General features: G+C 45.9%; 2 protein-coding genes across 3 annotated transcripts in view; both read right to left on the reverse strand.

Moving 5' to 3' along the window:
* CRMP1 (collapsin response mediator protein 1) overlaps nt 1-8,756 on the reverse strand; it is a 51,233-nt gene extending 42,477 nt beyond the window's left edge. Inside the window, exon 1 of one of the 2 annotated variants that reach the window (XM_027736211.2) lies at nt 7,975-8,756. In XM_027736211.2, coding sequence (XP_027592012.2) covers nt 7,975-8,346 — 372 coding nt within the window. In that variant the 5' untranslated portion in view covers nt 8,347-8,756. Of the gene's footprint in view, nt 1-5,243; nt 5,625-7,974 lie in introns of those variants that run through there. The other variant, XM_027736214.2, reaches the window with a different exon arrangement.
* A 3,725-nt stretch (nt 8,757-12,481) lies between these two features.
* Nucleotides 12,482-21,971, reverse strand: part of CUNH4orf50 (chromosome unknown C4orf50 homolog) — a 73,787-nt gene continuing 64,297 nt past the window's right edge. The window contains exon 13 of the mRNA XM_027736201.2: nt 12,482-16,790. The gene's annotated coding sequence lies outside the window, so the exon portion shown is untranslated. The remainder of the gene's footprint in view (nt 16,791-21,971) is intronic.

Below are 21,971 nucleotides of genomic sequence, written 5' to 3' on the forward strand. Positions count from 1 at the left end.
GAAGTTTCCCCCTTTTACCACTTATATAATTCTTGATTATGAAAGAAATGGGAGTGAAGCAGACAACAGACTCTACCCCTTGTCAGGAAAGCAGTTCATTGGCAACGGTCACTCTCAGTATTTGTAAGAAGATTCAGACAACCACCTCATTGCACCCACTGTCTTCCCCGACAGCCACTGTCCCCTTCCCAAACCTACCCAACTTCCAGCAAAGAACAGCTCAGGTCTCTGTGGTGGCACCAGCTACGATGCTGAAAACACTAATGCCCTTCTGAGGGCACTGACTGATGAACTTGCAGTGGCAGCTAAAGGAATCACTGCCCCAAACCCTTCTTTCTGTCCCTCTGCCAAAGGTTTCAGTCTCCACGGATATGTCCCCAGAAGGACCTACTCTGAATGTAATTTAAGTCACCATATGGAATTGGCTTGAACACTGTGGTCACTTCTTCTACTATATAAAAAGGAAAGGAATAGACATGTCACAGAATGATGGAAATAGTGGCTGGAAGTCCAAAAACTTATACTGAAGCAACTAAAGCATCTGAACAGCTGCCAGGCTGAAGTCCGGTCCACTACGCAATGTGAATTCACAAATGTACATCGACGGACAAGTAAACTGAGAGAGGACAAGTCTATTAAACAGATACAGATGGGAAAATGTAATCTTGAAGATTAGGCAAATAACAAAATTATGAAAAATAACAAAATAACAGATTACTCTTACAAAGACTAAGAAGAGATCCAGAAGTCCCAGGCCTTGGTGTTTTAAAGCAGGACAAAATGTGCTGTCTAAATCAACCCAAATCTTGCGTCAATAGCAGAATAATAACATGAGGCAGTGTTCCCATGCCCAGCACTCAGTAGGCTTTTCAAACACTTTTGGCAAGTCACACACCAATCTGAGTGTAGCTTCATACTGTTAAACAAACGTGGGTGGTAAAAAAGCATGGCCAGGGGAGATGCAGAATAGATTGAAACCTCAAATAGATCCAAATCTACACAAGGACTTTGGTTCACCATTCCAGGTACTCACCATGTCTTGCATCTGTAGGACATGTCTCCCCTCGTGTCCAAAGTGAATTAGCTGGCAGCTCTCTCAATGTTTCACACTAGAACACCTCACGTTACCCCAGCATTTTGTTCAGGCCAGATAGTTTCTGTCTTGAACTAGTGTCTAACACAGTAGAAATCTAGACAAATGCATTTTTTCTCTCTCAAAGTGTTCTGCTGTCTTCAGCTGAAGTCAACTTATTTCTCATGTCTCTTCATATCAATTCAAAAAGTAACAACTAAAATTATTCTCTGTGCCCACCCCTCTGAATTTCTTCAGCCTCTCCATTTCTCTGCATCTGCTTCTTTTTTCACATTGTGCTAGCTCTTTTCCTTTCTTGCTATGCTCAATAGTGAGAGCCTTCCTCTGTAACACCACATTTTTGAGCTGTCTCCCCATGCCTTACAGTCTGTCAGCTCAGGACCAGCAGTGCCATTCCCCATTCATATGCCAATTCTTGGACCATTCCCAGGAAGATTATTCCCATTTTCTAAGAGATTTGGGCACCATTTTCCTCTCCCAAATGCCTCCTTGCATTTGCTTTGGTGACTAGCTACTCTGTCTTTGCTCAGTAGAATCGTATTCACACCTCCTCTTCACTGAGCTCAAACAGATTATGTTTTAGTGGGTGCAGTTGCTGCTGCAACAAACGTCCTGCAACATGCATTTTACGTGCCACATGCCCTTTTTTAACTGTGCTTTCTATATGCTGCAATTTTGAGTTCATCTAGGCTCAGGCCTTGCTTGAAAAGTGCCAAGCACTACCAAAACACAGAAGCCAAAATAAGTTGTAACATATTTCAGTGTCATCACCTCTGTTGATTCCCTGTAATGTGCTGCACAAGAGAAGTATAATAGCAATGTTAAAAGCAATGTTAAAAGCAATGAGCAGGGGGGTATATCCTGGAAGATCTGGTCAGCATGAGAACGTCCTGCACAACTGAAGCGCAAAAGATTGCCACCTCATGCAGAAAAACACCTCAGCAATGGTGGCTGTCCATACTACACAGGCTGAGAAATGTACTCCTGTAGATGCACTCTTGGTCACCCTTCCATTATGCACACCCTGCTCCATCCCCAGCTAAAACTCATGAATTAGTGGTTTGAGACCCCCCTTCCAAGGACTTCAACACAGTGCAGAGGACATGACTGAAGTGCTTACACTTACTGGTTCAGTGCATCACTAGACCATCCTGGTGCTTCAAATACAGAGGTCCTTCCCCTCCCACCATATTTACAGTGAAAGGGAAACAGTTTCTCCACTCTGATTCACATCTGAATTGCACCTTACACTGGAGCAGTGCTGGTGCTCCACTAACAACAGCAAGCCTGGATGCTGTGTGGGATGCATAAAGGGCAGCATGAGAGTCACAAACGGGACAAACTGCAAGAAGCATGAACTTTCAGAAATTGAAATGGAAAAGAAAAAATGGGGCAGATGACATGAAATGAAATTAAATTAAATAAAACAGGTGCAGATTGGTAAATGAGAGTAGGGAGATGCTCAGTGCCAAAGGGGGCTATCTGCAACATGGTGTTTCTACCACAAGGGAGAAGGGAAGGCAGGAATAAAGCTGCTTCAGGGAAAAGGGGTCAAAGGGGTATCAGTCAGGCCCTTCTGTCTGAAAGGAGTCAGGAGGCAAGGCATGGTCAGACAAAGCACAATGAGTCAGTTATGCCCACATGCACCAAGGGGAGTAACCCAGAAAGGATACCACAGGGTTGCCTTCCCAAGAGTGGTTATCTGCTCCCACACTGATCAGAGGTCAAACCAGCCTCTGCCTCTTCCTACATGAAGTTCCTGATACTGCAGACCTGATCCCAGAGAGAAGTTTTCGCCAGCTACTGATTACTGGCAGTGCCTGTGGTTGGATGCTGTGGCACAGTGCTAGGTGCTGTTCTTGTGTGCCCAGGACAGCTCCTGGTCCCATGCAAGGAACACAGCCTAGTGTGAGAAAATCCACAGCAAAGCATCAGAACAGAGGACACTATCAAAAATTAGTTTCTCACTACTACCAGGCCCTGGTGTAGCTCCAAAAAGGAGGAGTGTGAGTGGGGGGAAATGTTAAGAACAGTAACAAATGACATTTTTATATGATTTCATCATCACTGTTGTTGCATACTTTTACAAAGCATTTCCTTAGAGCCCAGAAGGCTCGAACCTACAGTGTATTTCCTTATTTACCACACTGGAATGGGGATTCAGAAGATACACACAGACAGATCCTGTGGGCACTTGGGGGATGAGCAGTGTGCACAAGGTATAACACAGAGTGCCTGATTTGCTTTTGCTGAAGGAGAAGGGCCAAAAGCGTAAAACATAAAAAGGGAAAAGAAAAAAAAAAAAAGGCAGTCCAGCCCTGATGCCTGCCAACTTCACTAATATTAATTTATGCCTTTGATTTGGCCACAAAACTCAATACTAACGTTAATGAATATTCATTTATAGAAGCTTCAACACATCCCATTTCAAAGAGAACAGGATGAGGTTTGGTTTTTTTTTTCCAGTAGTCCTCTCCCCGGAGAAGGAAATTTGTGAGAAGTGATGAAATTAAAACGAACTGTTGATTCCAAGGCAAAGACTCGTAATTCTTACAGTTTCATATTTTATTCCAAATTAGAGAGCAAAGAACTAGCTATAGGTGGGAACCTATTACACTCCAGCTGTCAGCGAAGGTCGAGTCATGTACAAAGCACTTGACACTCACCCAGAAGATAAACAGGGTCTCCCCCAGCCCAGACATGCCCTGAGTAACTGCAAGTCACACAACACGTTGAGGACCAAGACAAGAGGAGCCATCACCCAGAAAGCCACTGCAACACCCAGGCTCAGCCTTGGCCACCAGGCACTACTGCCTGTTGATAGTGGAGACATGTATAAATGCAGCACTTCGGTATCATAAAGCTCTGCTTTTAGAAGGAGGCTGTTCCCCTCCAGACCAAATATTTTGGCTGAAGGATGTTTTTTGAATATGGAGAAAACCTTGAGGTGCTTACGAGCCTTGTAACGCTGCCTCCAGTAACGCCGTTAACCACCAGGTTTGCTCAGGAAGGTGCCACACCCACCAGGCAGCCGCTCTTCATCCACGGAAACTTGCCCTGTGCCGCACCGTGCCAGCTTTCTAGGGAAAGCTCCACGAACCCAAGCAATGTTTGAGCTCACCCCACTTCCTCACTCATCTCTGCCCCAGGTGCCACAGCAGCTGTGACCCCATCACCCACTGATCCAGCCACCCAACAGGAATACAGGCAGCAACCCGGAGACCAACACAGGTGCTGGGGAAAACCTCTGCCGTATTAGCAAGCTACGGGTGTGACTTCCCTCAAAACACCTCTCCTCGCCAGCTCTGCCTGCTCTTTATCCCAGTTCGTATATCCCCAGATCCTGCGTATACAGGGAAATCAAATACTGTATCAAAGAACCCAGGTCCTTTCTTTCTGGCATGGAAAGCACACTCTATCGTAGCTCTGCTTGGGTCTAAAAGCATCTAGCGGGAGACAGGCACCGATAGGAAAAGGATGGTTATGATTAACTCTGACTCCTGATCCCCACCGTGCCTGATGTATTAATAGCGCGCAGAGGTGTCGGTGCTGGCATCATGGCGCTCTTTGATTTTCCACGCTTCCCCCCACCCCCACGCCCCCCCACCTCCCATTTCTGCGCACCCCCAGCCTCCTCCCGGCCCGCCGCCCCCTGCCCCGCCGGGGGGCTGCGCTCCCCTGCCCGCTGCGGGGGGCGGCGGCAGGGGCACGTTGTGCTGCGGTGGTCCCCTCCCTCTTTTGTTCTGCCTCGCCCGGCGGCCGAGCCTCCCCGGGCCCGGCTCCTCGGGAGGGCGGCACCCTCGGCCCCAGCAGCGCCGGGACGGGCCCCCCGCCGGCCCTGCCCTCCCCGCCCCGGGCTGCAGAGAGCACACAGCGCTGAGCCCCGGCTGGGCGGCTGGCAAGGGAGGGGAAGGAAAATACAATTAAAAAATAAAATAAAAATGTAATAAAAAATTTAAAATAAAATAAAATCACTCCGCACCCAGAGCTCCAGTAGGAGGAAGGGCGCCGGCGCCCGCACCCCCCGCCCGGGGCAGCCCCGGCCCCGCAGCTCGGGGTCTGCCCGCCGCCCCGGGCACTGCGCGGCCGCGGCGCTCCCGCCGCACGCCCTTCCCCTCCCCGCTAACAAAGGAGCGCCGGGGCCGCTTACCGTGATGTGCGGGATGCTCTTCTTGCCCTGGTACGACATGTCGGTGTCGGCTCTCGCTAGCACCGGGCGCACGCAACGAACCCGAGGAGCGAGCCGAGCCCAACCGAACAACACCGGCGGTGCTGACAGGAATAATAATGCGGAGCCCAGTCGGGTGATGGGGCGGGGCAGGGGCGACCCGGCAGAGCGGTGGAATGGGGACGAAGTTCCGTCGCCCAGAGGAAGGGGAGCCCGGCAAACCCGGCACCTTTTTTTTTTCCGGCTGCAATCAAACAGGGACGAGGCTCCCGGGGGGGTCGGCGAGCGCTGCCTCTGCCGGCGGCAGCAGCGCCCTCCCGCCTGCAGGTCGGAGCAGGATTCGCTCAGCGCAACCCAGGAAGCGTTTCCTTCCCTCCTGTCCCCCCACCCCTCCGCCTGGCCCCCCTTCACAGCCCATCAATCCAGCTTCCCTCCCTCCCGCACCGGCGCTGGGAAACGCCGCCCCGCCACCGCCCCACTCGCACGCGGAGGTCACCGGCGGGTCCCACGCGTGGGCTGCCGCAGGGTGGGGACAGCGGGGGGGAACCCCCGGCGGTGGGTCCTGCTGCGCAGCACATGGCAATGGCACTGCCCGCGCTGTCCCCACAGCACTGAGCCTGATGGCGCTGCCCTGCGCTGTTCCCATGGCACTGACGCTGATGGCACAGCCTTGTTCTGTCCCCTAGCATTGCCTCTGATAGCCCTGACTGCTCTGTCCCTGATGGCACTGCCTGTTCTGTCCTCACCAATGGCTCTGACCCCAAGAGCGCTGTCCTGCTCTGCCCTCCTTGTCACTGGCCCAGTGTCACACACCCTGCTCTGTTCTGTGCCCAGGGAGGCCATGGGTGATGGCACAACCAGGCCAGGCCAGGTGGATGCTACGTCAGCAGCTGCGGGAAAGGTTAAGTGTCTAGTTGAATCCCTTCTGTCTTTTTGTCTCACAGAGTGCCTCCCTCCACCCGTGATGCTTGATTAAGGCTCCGTGAACAACTGCAAGAAGGGTAAAAGGCACTGCAAAGCTGCACCCAAGTTAATCCCTCCAACGACACACTCTGGGACTCTTAGCACAGCTACCCCTGTGACATACACATACAGGCATTTACCACCCAGGCTACATCCCTGACACATCTTCCCCACTATCACCACTTGAAGCTTGTAAAAAGCTCTGGACACCATGGCACAGGGGTCGCACATGTCTGCTTCTTACAGTGCACCTTCTGAAGCCAGTGGCCAAATCTTGCCTGCTTTACCCCTAACCTCCTTCTCACTCCACTTTGGTCAACTTTGCCAGCATAGTGGGATCCAGAGAGTTAGTATGCATTTGTGCTCACTACCCTGACTCGCAGAATGAACTAGGAGCAGGAAAGATGGGGAGGCAGCACCAGGGATGTGCTAAGATGGGGTGTGCTGTGCCCTCCCACTGCCCCAGGGTCCTGATGGAAAAAATGGGAGTTCAGGTGAGCAGGAAAAGAGAAGACTGCACTGCAGCTGGCAGCCTCCGAAGGCAACCCTGAGGTCACTGCAGAGAAAGCAGCAGCATCCCAGGCTCGCTCCAGTGTCCCACTGCAGCAGGCACTCACTGGGCTGCACGGCAGGCCATGTGGCACCTGCACCCAAGCCCCAGACCAGAGCAAACCAGCACACCATTCATGCTCAAATTGAAGAGGGGAGAAAAGAGTGGAAAACTCTCAGTTTAGCCTGTGGAAAGAGCAGAGCGTGGACAAGCCATCGAGGCTCCAGGCTGGGTACTAAAGGAAAGGGTGCATCCATGCAGACACATCACTACAAGGCCTCATTTCTTTCTAAGGGGAAATCAATGACAATCCCGGTTCCCAGGAGAGCCAGCCTCCGGGGTCTGCCTCCAGCCGGCGTGCCACTGACAAGGCTAAGATGGAGAAGCACAGCTGTTAGGGGCTGGCCAGCCCCACCGGCTCACTTTTCCCTTGAGTCTACAATATGAGTCCAGGTTGCAGCTCCAGAGGTGCGGAAGCCAGGGCAGAGGTTTCGGCCGATCCTCCGGCCTTCCGCGCTCCCTACCGGGGAGACAATGCAGGCGCACGGGGAGCCGGGGGGAGCAGGGGCAGAGTCGGGGGGGAGGGACCGCGGCAGATCCTGGGGCTGTGCCTGGGACAGGGCTCCGCGGAGTTTCCCCGGCGAGCCTGGGAGTGCAGCGGGATCGGCTTTGTTCCGGGGGGCGGAGGGGAGGTGCCGAGGGACCCGAGCTGCCCTCCAGCCCCTCGGCACGGGCAGGAAGGGAAACGAAGAAAACTCATCGCCATCACTTACAAAGGAAAACGATTTCTCGGCTCCCTCCCGCTACCGCTAAGCTCAGCCAAGTGAGGTAGGGGCCAGCCGGGCTCTTCCCGGAGCATCAGCGTGCCGGGGGAGAGAGGGCCGCGCCTCCCCGACCTGCCGTGCCGAAACTCCCCCGCGAGGGTGGCCCCCGTCCCCCTGCGCCGGCGAGCGGGGCTCTGCGGCACGGCTCGGCTCGGCTCGTCCCGGCGTAGCACAGCAAGCTCGGCTCAGCTCGGCTCGTCCCGGCTTAGCACAGCAAGCTCGGATCAGCTCGGCTCGTCCCGGCTTAGCTGCCACAGCAAGCTCGGCTCGGCTCAGCTCGCCTTGGCTCGGTAGAGCACAGCAAGCTCGGTTCGGCTCGGCTCACCCGGCGAGCGGGGGCGGCGGCTCCCTCCCCCCCTGCCCGGGCCCCGCTCACCTGTCCATTGTCCTGCCCCTGCAGCAGCTCCTTCCCCATGGGGTATTTGATCTCCACGCCCGGGGTCTTGTCGTCCCGGTCTCCCGGGGAGCTGATGACGGAGCCGGAGATCTCGCTGATGTCGCTGGCGGTCTCGCTGTAGTTGTCCCCTCCGTCCAGCATGTCGTGCCGGCTGCCGCTCCGCGGGGTCCGGGACCCCTTCTTCCCCACGCTGTAGGCGTCGAAGTCGATGGTTTTGTTCTCGTAGGCCCCCTCCACGGAGGCGAACATCCCCCCGTATTTCTGCCGCGGTGTCTGGGCTGTCGTGCCCGGCCTAGCTAGATACACAGGCAGGTCATCTTCTTTATTCCAGTTCCTCTTTCTCTCGGCCATTCTCGCTGTCCGGATCTCTCTCTCTCTCTCTCTCTCTCTCTCTGCCTGCCTCCCACTTCTCTGCACCTTCCACTACCGGGATAGGCTGTTAGTGACCATAAAAATGAATGGATGGATGCAGCAGTGGCGAAGCTGGGTTGGCTGGTGGGATCTTTCCCTTAGGGAGATGCAAACGTTAACCTCCCTCCCCCCTCCCACCCCCTGGAAAAAAAAAAAAAGGGAAAAAAAAAAGAAAAATTAGAGAGAAAGAAAGAGAGAGAAATAAATCCGAGCGGAATTTAAAAATAGCCGTGTTAGTAAAGAGCACGTGAAAATAAAGTACAAAGAGCGGAGCGGAGAGGGTGGCAGAGGCAGGTGATTGGAAAGCCCCTGACGAATGGGAAGAGCAGCAGCGATTCCCCGAGCAGGGACCGCAGTGCACAGCTCCCCTGGTATAGAATGATCCGGGGGGCGGGAGGCAGGGGGAGGAGGCAGGGAGGGCGCCCGCCGTATGCACACACAGCCGGTGCCAATGGGGTCCCGTCCTGCGGGCGGGCGGGCGCCGGTCACCTGCTGATGGCGTGGCTTCGGGCGAGAGAAGGAAAAAAAAAAAAAAAAAAAGAGAGACAAAAAAAAAAAGAGACAAAAAAAAAAAGAGAAAAGCTACAAAAGCTACAAATCTTCCCCAGTCCCCCCGAGCGAGCCGGAGGGAGTTTCTCCCACTTTGCACACTGACACTGCCCCCGCCCCCCTCCGCGGGAGAGGCTGCGGCGCTGCCCGGGCGGGGCGGGGGGCGCGGCCGCGGCAGCCCCCGGTGCGGCCGGGGGGCGGGCCTGCTTCGGTCGGCGGCCGAAGGGGGAGCGGCGGGGAGAGGAGAGAGGGGTGGCCGGGGTCGCGGAGGAAGCACCACCAGCCCCAAGCCCCCGGGCAGTAGGGCTGGCGCTGTCCCTGCCGCAGCAGCTGCTGCCCGCAGGGGTGGTGGCGGCTCTGCTCCGCCCCGCCGCCCCCGGCTGCCGCTCCCCCGCTGCGGCGGCGTGGGTTGGGCGCGCAGGCAGCGGGCAGCAGGGCGGAGGCAGCTGGGTGCGGGCAGCAGGGTGCAGGGTGCGGGCAGCAGGGTGGAGGGTGCAGGGTGCAGGCAGCGGGCAGGGCGACGGGTGCCTGCCCTGACACGGAAGTGATCGCGCCGAGCGCTGCCTGAGCCGCCGGCCCCGCCATCGGGCAGGGGGCGCCCGGGGGCGGCGGCTCCGCGGGCCTGAGTGTGCGGCCCGCGGACCCAGAGCAGCCGGCGCGCCGCCCCGCCGAGCCCCGAGGGGCAGCGGGTGTCCTGTGGGGCAGGGGGCGTCATGTGAGGCAGGAGGTGTCCGCCGAGCCCCGCGGAGGGCGGGGAGGCGGCCGTGGCTCCGCGACCCCCCCTCGGCGCGGCGGGAGCCTGGCGCGTCCCCGGAGCTGTCCCTTCAGCACCCCGGGCGGCTCCCCTAGCCGGCAGCCCTCGTCGGCTCCTGCCTGGCTTTGGCCTCGGCAAAGAGAGGCAGGCCGGGGCCGGGCTTTCGTTTCGCTGTGAGGGATGCAGGTTCCCAAAAACTAGGAGGGTTTTTTTTTTTTTTAAAGCAGGAGGGGTGGAGAGTGTGTAACCCTCGGGTCTCTGCACAACCCACTTCAGAAAGTCCGTATTTACACACCTACCTGTCTAACAGTGCCCAAGGAGATCATCGACCGAAATCACAAATCCTTGGACACTCCTCTCCTGCACATGCAGCCAATCTCAGGCAATTGTCACAGCCTTAGACTACCCCAGGAGTTACATAAGGGACATTTTCTGTTGCTCTGAAATTATATATTGGAAGAAACTGTTCTGAGATTAATTACGTGACAAAGCAAATTTGAAGCATAGTGGATCAATCACAAGGCCTATTTACTGCTCGTGTACAACATGCTTATGCTGTTTGAATACAAGCCCAGCCACACAGGACTGTTGTCTGTGTACCTGGTGGTCCTTGCACAATAAAAATTGCAAGCTACAAATCAGGAAAAGTGGGAGGTAAAGACAGAGGTCCCTGGGATTTCATCAGAAGTGAGTCCACATAACCGTCTTTCTCATTAACAAGTACCCATGGACCCAGACCATGTGAAAAAGCAGTAATGTGAGATAGCTGAGCATTGAAAAAATGCATCAAAGGAAAACATCTTTCTTTTCTGCATTTGTTATAATGCAGAGGTACATGCTGTCTTGAATGCTCTGTGTGTGCATTTAACACTGTGGGTGTTGTTCACATGAGGGAAGTTAGGAAATCAGTAAAAATTTCACTTATTATTGGTTATTAACACACTGATTTTAATCATGACTGACATTTCTGAGAATATATTGCCCAAGATTCCACAGCTCACTTAATAAACCATACTTCCACATTAACACGTTAATATCATATGGAGGTTTCACTGGTATGTGAAAAAATAAGTATAGCTTGTAGGATATTGCATTGTTACTTCCTTAAAGTCTTCTCTTGTATGTGGGCAAATATTGATTTTTTTTTTGTTCCTGATGGTAACATTGAGATTTATTGATCATTTTGGAAAAAAAAAGAAAGTCAATTTGTTCCTCCACAGTACACCAAACCCTGACAGTTAGTGAAATATGCAGGTGGCACATGGAGTGTGATGTGTGACCTGCCTGTCTTCACAAATATTGGAAAAATTATTTATTTTATGAGTTACTTCTTTGCAATCAAGAGATTACTTTCAACCTCCAGAATAAAAACTTCTGATGGTCCTATAGTAGGTCCCATATGTTGCACATAGTACATGTGTCTGCTAAATAAAGAGTATCTGTTATTTAACATCCATAAAACTAAGAAAGATGGACTCTGTTTACACTTGGGATCTATTTAGATAACATTGTTCAGGTTTCTAAAGCTGCTCAAGTTTCTCTGAATAAAAAAGAATAAAGCTATTTTTGCAGTATTAAGTTAGGACATTCATCTTAATGCTGATACATAAAGAGACCACAAGACTCAGAAAGCATGTCAAATCAATGCTTAAGAAAACAGCATTAAACTTTCTAGTTACAAGGAAGCATAAAATCGCACCAGTGTCTTTCTTTACTTTTAAACAGTTGTTTTGTTTTGTTTGGCGTTTTTGTCTGGGGTTTTTTTTCATACTTTAGCCCTTAGTTTATTAAAAACTAAGTGTTCTAAGACAGCGGATACATACTGTCCTTAAGTTGAGTAAAATTGCAGTTTTAGGTACTATGGAAGCAGACCCAGTTACAACCTGATACCCTGTCACCCTGTGAGTTTGCCTAAAAAAAAGTATGCAACTTTGGAGGAATACATTGCTTTGGTATATTCTCTTGCAGATAGTGCATCCCATCCTGTCTTGACCTTGCTTGATGAAAAGAGAACTGAATCTGATTGAAAGTGCACCCTCTTCCTAAAGGACCTTTATTCCAAATAGCCTAGATGAGAGAGAGCAAAAAAGCTAGAGATATGCTTGCTTCACACAACAAAAGATCTCACATACTGACTTGGCTTTAGTTGTATCTGGAGCTCTTCTTGCAACAGTGTGAACATCACGAGCTAGAACAGGACTTGCCCGGTGCGGGGGCTCAGAGAATATGCAATGTACATTTTGCATCTGTTTTTGCTATTGTGCATTTTGCAACAATCAGCAGACAAAAAAAGCCATGAACAGCTCAAAGGGAGTGAGTGTGACAGAGACAAAAGTTTTCTTTCTCCCAGAAGAGTGACTTGAGCAGCCAAGTCACTGAGTCAGTCTCCCTCTCTCCTCTGCGTGACTGGTGTATCTCTGCCAGCAGTGTTGCCCTTCCCCACAAAACCCTGTCCCATGGATTGGTGATTTGGACTGTCTCCTGGCATGTAGGAACTGTGGATACAAAACACTACAAGCTGGGGAAGGCTCTGGTTACCCACTTTCTGAGCAGTGATCCAGTTTATAGTATTCTGCTAATTCATGTTCATTCCATTAAATCAGCTGAAGTTGAATGGCAGCTCATCCACCAAGTGGAGCAAGACCCAGGTGTTGCAGTTTTCTTACTCTGTTAGAAGACCAGCTGACCCCTTTCTCAAAACCGAGAATTCATGGGTTGCTGTCCATGGATACAGTTATATTTACAGCTGTCTCTCAGAAGTTCTTGTCACCATTTTAAAATAATAAAATTATGACGTTTTTAATTTAAAATATGCATACATTTAATATACAAAATTGTACAAATTGTACATTTGACTAACATAGAAAAATACATCTTGTTAACAAGATAAAATGTCAACATATCTTACATAATTTAAGTGAGAGTTACAAATCTGTGATAATCATCAAGTAGACTTTGTGACTTCATTACAATTCTGTATTGTCCCTACTTACAATTAAAATGAATACATATGTACAGTTGATATTTATGACAAATGTCTTAGAGTGGAAAACTTTGCTGAAAAGTTACCCAGAAGGTTTTAATGGAACAGTTAAAATATGAGTGGCCTCTCTCATACTATCGAAGCTTCTCACTTAGCTGAAATTAATTTGACACCCAGTTACAGAGTGGTTATGGGTCAGAGTTTAAACCTTTTTGCATTTATTTACAAATATCCCTCCCTCCCCAGTCTAGCTGGTACACCTGCTTAATAAGTATCACACCATAAACATCAGCCTTTTTGTGCATTCTTTGGTATCTCGTTATATGAATTTGTGGCCCTAAAAACTGATCTTCATGACTTCTGGTTACCATCCCTCTGTTGGCTTTGCAGAGTTAAATAGTTGTACAGCACTAGAGCTCAAAACCCAATAACTCCATACATTATTCATCCCAAATTACTCCTTAATACTTCAGGAGGTGGGGAAATATTTTTGTTTCAGTCAACAAATATGTGCAGTAAGTCTTCACTTCTTGATTTACACTGTTTTCTTTTCCAAGTTCCAAACAAAAGGCAGAAGTGTAATTTATAAATAAGCTATAAAAATCTGTTCCATGCTGGGCCTTGTCTCACATACTGCGAGCCATGTGATGATTTTCTTTAAACTATTTACATATTCTTTAATACTTGCTCGTCATCCCAGGGAGCAAAACAGAAGACCACCACCAGTCTGATTTTCGGGCCTTCATTTTTTTTTGTTCTTCTTTTTTTTTTTTTTTTTAGCAAATTGCTCTTATTTCCTAGAAGATAAAATTCACTCATGAGCTAAAAGCTTATTCAATTTTTCCTAAGAGCTGCTTAGGACCATCAGGGAGTACATGAATTGCCTCATGCAAGCTTTTTTGGCACAGGAGTGGTTTTCATCTGTTAGCTACATTTTCCCTCTTTTTCAAAAAGACCAAGGTTCAGAGAGTAGAAAAATGTAGTTGTTTGGCATTGGTTAGTGCACACTGCACAGTAACCTCTCACACTGGAATTTACATTTGAATATTCATATGCCCATAGCAAATAGTCTATGTTACACAGAGAAACAACAGTGAACAGAGATTTATACCACAGATCCAAACAACTCCAAATCAAGGCAGGTCTCCACAACTACTAATCTCTCTTTTCTTCCCTTATGTGCATAAACAATGTTAAAGAGAGCATAATGCCCATGTGTCTATCACTTGTGAGAATTTATTAAGACAAGTAGAAGCAAGCATGAAATATTGGTCCCAGGGAAGCAAGTGGAAATTTGCCAGTCACTTCAGTGGTACAAGCATTTCATCTAGTATATATATAAACTTTCTCCTTTTTTTTTCTTTTTTTTTTCTGGCTTTAACTGCAACTTGCAACTTTCCTAGTATTCATGGATCTCAACAGTAGAATTTAAGTTAGCTACATTTTTAATTCACATCCTGTACAAGAAACAGTATGCTCTCTTTCCTAACATTTGTACAGGGGCAAAAAGTCCTGTCCATAATCCCATGGCTACTGATTTCTAATGCAAATATATTTGGAGCCAAAGGCACAATATATTTTGAAGCAATTCTGCTAAAGCAGGAAAGAGGTTTGAACAAGTTTCTGTAATCCTAAGGTCTGTTTCCCCTCTGCCTCCTTAAGGCACTAAAGGATTTCCAAAGGATTAGTGGCAAACCCAGCATGCACATGTTCCTCCCTCCACCCCACAACAACAGTAAATTCAAATACTAAAAACCTTCATCTGCATGTGAGAAATACAGGCAGATTTATTAAACACAAATCAGACTTTCCACTATTCAAAAGGCCAAAAGGACAAACATCAGCCATGCCTTAGCAGGAGGTTTATCCTAGGAACTCTGCTGTGTATATGAAATATTTCCCAGCAACTGTATTATTCTGAATGTAACATGATTATCATGCTGGAGGCAATCATTTTACTTTCAGCATTTGCCATCCACAGAGGTGTGAAGAACAGAATTTGGGATTTAAAGGTTGTGTAAGGAGCAACCTGTAAGCTATATTTTCAATATCCTCCAATGGTCTATACAATACAGTATACATAAAGAAGTGAACTGCCAAAGAAATAATATTTTCCGTGTAACACTGCCCATTTTGTCTATTTAAGGTGACAGAAGAAGATCATATTTACTTACAAAGAACTTTGCAGCATCTTAATTTTGACTAACGAATTTGGTCAAAGCAGTATTGTGCATATAAAGCAATCAGAACAAAGTGCCCAATTTTGCATTCTGTGAAAGTTTAACACAAAATGACAATACATGTAAAGCATATCCTGGCACCTTTACCATAGATAGCATATTAAACAAGTTAACTTCTGCTTAGTGAAAGAAAGTCAGACTCTATAACAAGTAGACAACACTTTTCACTGTAAGGCAACTAGAAAATAATAGCTAGGCTCTCCATCTTAGCTAGCAATCTCACATTGAAAGTTTACTCCTCTCTTACAGTGATTTGAAGTAAAGTTGGGATTTTAATTCCCAACCCTCAGCCACATGAATTGCACCCACTAGTCTATCAACTTAATTAATAAACAGACTTTTCCAATATCAGTGAGACAATTTTTGTATTAGAAGGTGGTAGAATTTCAAAGACATGAATGTGGTACGAACCGCAAAGAATAAAGTGTGTTCTACATTCCTTATGCTAATTGTTCTAAAATGAAACCAAAAGGCAGAAAGCCTGAGATGTTACAAAATGGACAGCTTCTTCATCAACATTTATAATTTATGGTGGGAGATTATGCATAAATACTAGGAAAGAGGCATGATATTTTAGTTCAACACTTAATTCAGAAGGGAAAAGTAGGGTTTAATTGCTTGGGTGTTGTAAAAATGATGTATGTTTTCAGGTGGATATTATGCAAATGGATAGAAACTTATACATATGTCATTGGTTTATTTTAGGAACTTGTAGTTAAGTTTCAAGTGTTACCATGACACTGTGTTATCTTGTTACTAATCGTAATCTAGAAATGCACATTACATTAATCTGATTTGGGATTCCACGGTTTATTATTCTTCTGCTTCCTTTTGAAGTGTATCTGTAATTGCTGGGCAACTAAGCATTGCGAAGACAGCACATCCTAGCAGTTAGCTCAACATTAAAAAAAATAAAAATGAAAATACAAGTCATAAAACAGTTATCAAAACTGAAAGAGCATCACAGCATAAGAGGCAGTTTGAGAGCAGTACCCATGGCTGCTGCCGTTCAGGTCAGGACGAGTATTGCCGCTGACTTAACAGTGCTGTGTGCCTTTAGTTATAGAATGGATGGATGTACACATACAACCCCTGATCCACAAGTCTTGCGCCTGTATCCGCATCTCCCTGCCTTCAAAAACGATACTGGGAGATGAATAGTAAGGGGTTATGGGTGCGTAATCTGTAGCGTGCAGTGTGATTGCAAAATGTGTTTGCACCATGTGTGCTATTACCAGCCAGTGTGCACAAACACACCTGTTTCAGGAAAAGCATGTATGCCTGCAAATGACTTTTCTGAAAGTTAAATTCAGTGTGGCCTATTCACGCGGTTGAAATACTCAGAGTATTAGAACACAGCACTTTGATGTTCCAAGTGCCTCTCAGCGCACGTGAAGTACATTCTCAATTCCTACTTACCCTTGTAAAAATGCCATTCTGTCTCATTTGCTAAATAGTTTGTACCCTCAAGTATGTGCCCTCAGAAATACTAAACATCCCAACTCAGATCAAAGGCTCTTTCAGAAATTCTCAAAGCCATACGAGGCTGAAGATACTACATGCCCATGCAGGCAGACCCATGAACACAGAGATTGTGCTTAACTTGGTAATTGCTTTAAAATGCAAATGCTGAGATCCCAAGAAAGCAAAACGACACTCAGTCTCAAACCACACATAGGGTTGGCCCACATGACCAGCTTCCACTACAGGAGGTGGCTAAAACATCACAGATGGTAATTTAGGGCAACTTCTCATTTTTTCACATAACGTAGCAGCTGCAGTCACCACCAGGGCAAAGCACATTTCATCAGTCCTTGGGAGCTCTACTGCTTCTTCTGTGTGACTGATACGTTCTTTCCTGGACAAGAGGAAAGAGGGAAAAAGAAAAAAAATGAAGGGAAAAAAAGACAAAAGCATAAGATAAGTATCTGGATTTTCACAATTTAAGGATTTGTTTGTTATTCATTCAAGGTCAAAATGAAGCATTTGGGAAGCTCTGTGCCTAGGTGCTTCCATACAAACATAGCATGTTGTCAGCACATTTTAGAAACTGAACTGTTCAAAACCTACTGAGACATTCTCCCATGATTTACTAAGATGAAAAGTACATTCCATACTTTTCTCTTTTGCTACTCCTTCTTGTACATAAGACAAACATCCATTTATCAATATGGAAATAAACACTCCCTGCCATCTTCCCAACACTATTCCATAACTCCCTCGGCAGGAATCTACAAAAGTAGTCTCTTGGATAAAAATCAATCCAGGAATGAAAGCCATCATAAATCCAACCTTCCAAGTAAGTCCTATTTCTATGACTTTTCTCAGAGAAATATATATCATTTGAATCCTTCCTCAGATATTAGGTTTCAAGGCCTGCAAAATATTATGTCAGGCTGTCATTGTTACTGTTAAATATCACCAGTGATGCACTGCATGCATACTTAACTCTGGCTGGAACTTGATGTCTACTGGAGAAACATACCTCTTAGTACATGAGGAGTGTGGGAAATGGTAATAACATACAGAATTTAGAAAACTTGTATTGCAATTATTATTATAATAACCAACTGGTGGTGTCATTACTAAAACATGTCCCATTCACCAACATGCCCCTCAAAACAGAAAAATTAAAAACTGCAAAAGAAGAGAAACTTTATGGCTTGTACTTTAGGATGGAAAGGTTTTTCCAAGCATGAAGAAAAGAAATGAAAAGAAGTCCTGCAGAGTGAGGCAAGGTAATAAAGGGGAGGTCCTTATTTTTGGAGAAGCAGCTAGATGGGTTATTGTAGGACACAAAACCAGTGAGATATGCAAAAGTCAGTCACTGAGCAAGGAGAGTGCCAGCCGGGCAGGAGCACATCAAGGAGTCCTAGTGATGAGAGGCATTTAGAGCCCTTACATATCTCCTAGTTCAAATCTCTGTCTTGGATCAGAAGGTGGAAAATGTTCAGACTTGCTTCTGAACAACACCAGAAGCTTTCTGCAACCTTCATAAGACATTATACATTATTTCTGCCTCTGCTGTAGGTGGATCCAAACAGAACTGGTTTTGCAATTTCTTCTCTTTGCATTTTCTAATAAAGCTCCAGGATGTACTGTGAACAAAGAAAGTCCATGGCAGTTCACTCTTATCTCCAGGTAGAGAAAGGGAACACTACTAGAGCCTCCATAGATCATCTTCTTTTTAATTAATGTCTTCGTAGTCCAAGTGCAATCAAAACAACAACCAACAGAACACACTTTCAACCTTTGCTATCCACACCTTCCAAGGATTTTTCAGGACATCAGATACTTCTCCATTCGTAATTAATATTACAAAAAGAAATATGTAACAGCAGAGCTGGTTTTGTATTTTGGGATAGTCTGAAATACATTCCTGTCTTTCCTTCCAGTCATACATGAAGTCTGTTGTCTGTGATCCCATCACTGTACATAGGCACTGGAGAAGATCAGAAGGGTGAGTCTCTATGTCCTCCTAAAATGTAGCCTTATTTTAGAAGACAGAGAGGTTGCAATTTTAGTTCTTCAATTGCTTGCACAGAAGATACTCATTGTTGTCAGTTGTCTGTTTACTGACTTGTTCAAATGCCAGAATGTCCCTAAAGTATCAGGTGCAAAAACTAGTGTGGCCAGAATAATGGAAATCTGATTCAAATTGCATTAATTCGATGATCTTATGTTTTTTTGTGCACTTTAGTGATCACGTCTTTTATTAATCACCAATTTAAATTTAAACTAAATTCTCTAATTTTCCAAAATTTAGGATAAAGAATATGTGCCAAACATGCACTGCTAGACTAAGAAACATTTACAAATGTAAAAGTCAAAATTTGCATAATATTTCCTTCAATTTTCATTATTTTTTTCTTGAAATGTTAGCTGCCAATTATATTTCCCTTCTTGTTTCATCAGACTCTTTGCTTTCACATTCTTTTCATCCTCTTTGTCTGTCCTTGCTCCTTCCTGTGAGATATTATTCATCCCTCCTTTTATTCTCCACCTGAAGTCTTTATGAAACCTTGTGCTCCTTGCAGTCTTATTTCCCTGACATATTTATCCTCCACCCTTTTCTTATTCTTTTTCTTCATAACACTTATCTATCTAAGCAGTATGGTAACATAAACATAAACCACTAATGAATTGTTTTGTAATTACTCTGGTCAGAGAGGAAGACTGTGTTGTGAAATGCTTGAAGAAAATAAGAAAGGTCTTAGTGATGCCACTTTACCAAAGAAAAATATCAACAAAACATTTCCAGGGCTTAAACACAAAGCTGCAGTTTCCAACCATGCAACTCAGTGATTAAAAACCAGCTGAGTCTTTATCAATAATGGACCTAAAAATTTCAACATGGGTATTTCTGATGCTCAGAAATTTGTTGTCCTATTCTTTGGTAGAGCTAAAGCACATGGTTGAGCAATGATGCAGAGGCTGGGCTTGTGCTCTTTCACATCACCAGCAAAATCAATTTCAGTCACTAGTACAAAGAACTGCTAATGTAGAAGGTCATTAAATAAAACTGACTTGTCTGTGACATTGGAACCTTAAAGGAAACCTTGTACATAAAAGTGATGACTATGCACTGCTCTCTAAGCCAGGACCGAATCATTTCCAGCATAACAAAGATCAGTGATCCATACTGATGCACTCGATGTTCTCCAATCTTTTACCACCCCTCTGAGCCACCAGCATTTATCTTTTCTAGCTGCTCCCAGTCCTTCACCTCTGTATTTGTTCATCCTGTGCTAAGTATCAGGAAACTGTAAGATCAGAGGAAAGAATCTCAGATCAACCTATTCAGAGCAGAGTCAGTTTCAATGTTAGACCAGTTTGCTCAGTATTTACTTAGCCAAATCTTGAAAACCTTCTTGGAGAATGCACAGCCTCACTGGGCAGCCTCCCACTGCTCGGCTGTTCTCATGAGGTAAATACTTTTCCTATATCCAGTCTGAACTTCTCTTGTTTCATCTTATGCCCACTGTGTCTCACCCTCTCACCGTGCCCCACTATGAGGAGCCTGGCTCCATCTTCTCTGTGATTCTATGATTCTCAATTGCTTCCTCACAGATTCAGAAAGGCTGCTGCGAGGTCCCCCCAAAGCTGACTCTTCTCCAGGGTGAACCAGCATAGATGCCTTGGCCTCTCCTCACAGGGCAAGAGCTCTACTCCCTCAAGTATCTAAACTACCACTTTTAACGAAGCTCGGCTTGTTCAGAGATAGATGATACAAGGAATACAAAGTTAAAAATAGTACTGACTGCTCTGCATAAGCTCATCCACCTCAGTTCATTCTGGTGGAACAGAACTAGTGCTGACCACGCACCTCCTAAAGACGGCTGTCCTGTTTGAATCCTTGACTCCAGTTAATTCCCTGGAGAGCAGGAGTCTGTGCCTACTGCTAGGGTCCATGGTCTTCATCCCTTGCAAAGCATAGGGTGGATGGAAGCCATCTTCCCTTCCTTTAAGAACAGAAGTAAAAGCTTTTCAAAAATTTTCAGAGCGTACACCAAAGTTGGAAAGGAATGAGCCAATAAAGAGACTTTTAAGACAAACAATACTGGGACTGGAAGGACAAAAACTAAGAGCTGCAGGATGGTACACACATTCCCAGAACTTCTATGGCATCTTCAGAGAGTGCCTATGCTCATTTTTAGAATCATTTAGATTGGAGAAGACTTTTCAAGTCATTGAGTCCAACTGGAATGAATGAACACACAGGATCATTTGAAAGATATGAAATATGGTGATACCACTGTAAAAACATATTTAAATAATGTCTGAAATCTGGGATGAGTTTAGGTGGTGGACCATCATGCACTACCAACTGATCCAGTCTGACAGCAGAATAATATCAGTCAATGCCTACTGGAAACATTTCCTCAGTACGTAACACAGCATTAAAGATCTGAAGTCACCAGTACACAGTGGCTGCTCAGCGTCTCAGCTCTAATGTGCAGGGCTAGAAACACCATATTTCCATTGGTTTCTGTCACTAGAGGTATTTAAAATAAAGAAATTGAAAAATTTCAGAGATTAATAAAATTTCTTTATATCCAGCAAAGAAATACATATTTTTGCTATTGTGAACAAATATTTGAAGAAGATACTATACAACACCAGTTGTTGCTGTAAAATACAAAGGAAGTACTCTGCTGTGTCTCTGCCCTTATCAAGGGTAACAGATTATAATTTTTTTAGTACCACTGAAGCACCACTGGTTTCTATCACTATTCTAGAGCTACAGTAGCACGAATGAGTGAAAATGCCAGGCATGAGGGCTTGTGCTGTTCTTTCATATTTTACAATGAAATTACAGGTATTTTACTTGGTCTAACCTATATAATCATGAGCATCCAGTCATTTTATCATTTCTATTAATTACAAAAAATCAATGTGCCTGTGACACACACACATTTTAATAGAAAATTATCTACCATAAATTGTTTAATGTGTGCTTTAAAGTGCCTTATTTTAAAATATAAACATCTTAATTTAGAAAACTTTTTATTACCTGGGAATAGAAAAACTGGCAACAAAGCAAGTGATTACAAGAAAGGAAATGCTGCAAAGCTGAATTGTGCCACAATACACATGGGATCCCTCTGCTGTTTGGTAAAGAGATGGTATATAACTGAGACCATACCGATCTTTGCAAAAACATTTGATTCCCGTGTTTAGGGAAAAAAAAGAAAATCAAATAGTATTCAATGTAATCTTCTCATTCACAAATTGCCGCTTCTAAAATTCATTTCTATTTGATGGATTTACATTACAGCTCAAGAGGTGTGAATCTCATTAAACTCTGAATAAAGACCTATCGACCCCATTTATAACCAAAGGCCAACAGAGCTTGCCTATAACTCAGAGGAAAAGAATTGCATCCAAGGGAAAAAAAAACAACAACCAACTAACCAACCACAAGCGCTGAAATTCACAAATAAATTATATTCTCTTAGAGTGTTAGAAAATGAAAGTATGTATTTTTACATTTTTGTCCTTCATACAGGTATTCAATACTAAACTGTGTTACATTTAT

The sequence above is a fragment of the Pipra filicauda genome, unplaced genomic scaffold (genome assembly GCF_003945595.2).
Source record: "Pipra filicauda isolate LSUMZ 115617 unplaced genomic scaffold, ASM394559v2 scaffold43_size3849885_pilon, whole genome shotgun sequence".
NCBI classification, from domain to species: domain Eukaryota; kingdom Metazoa; phylum Chordata; class Aves; order Passeriformes; family Pipridae; genus Pipra; species Pipra filicauda.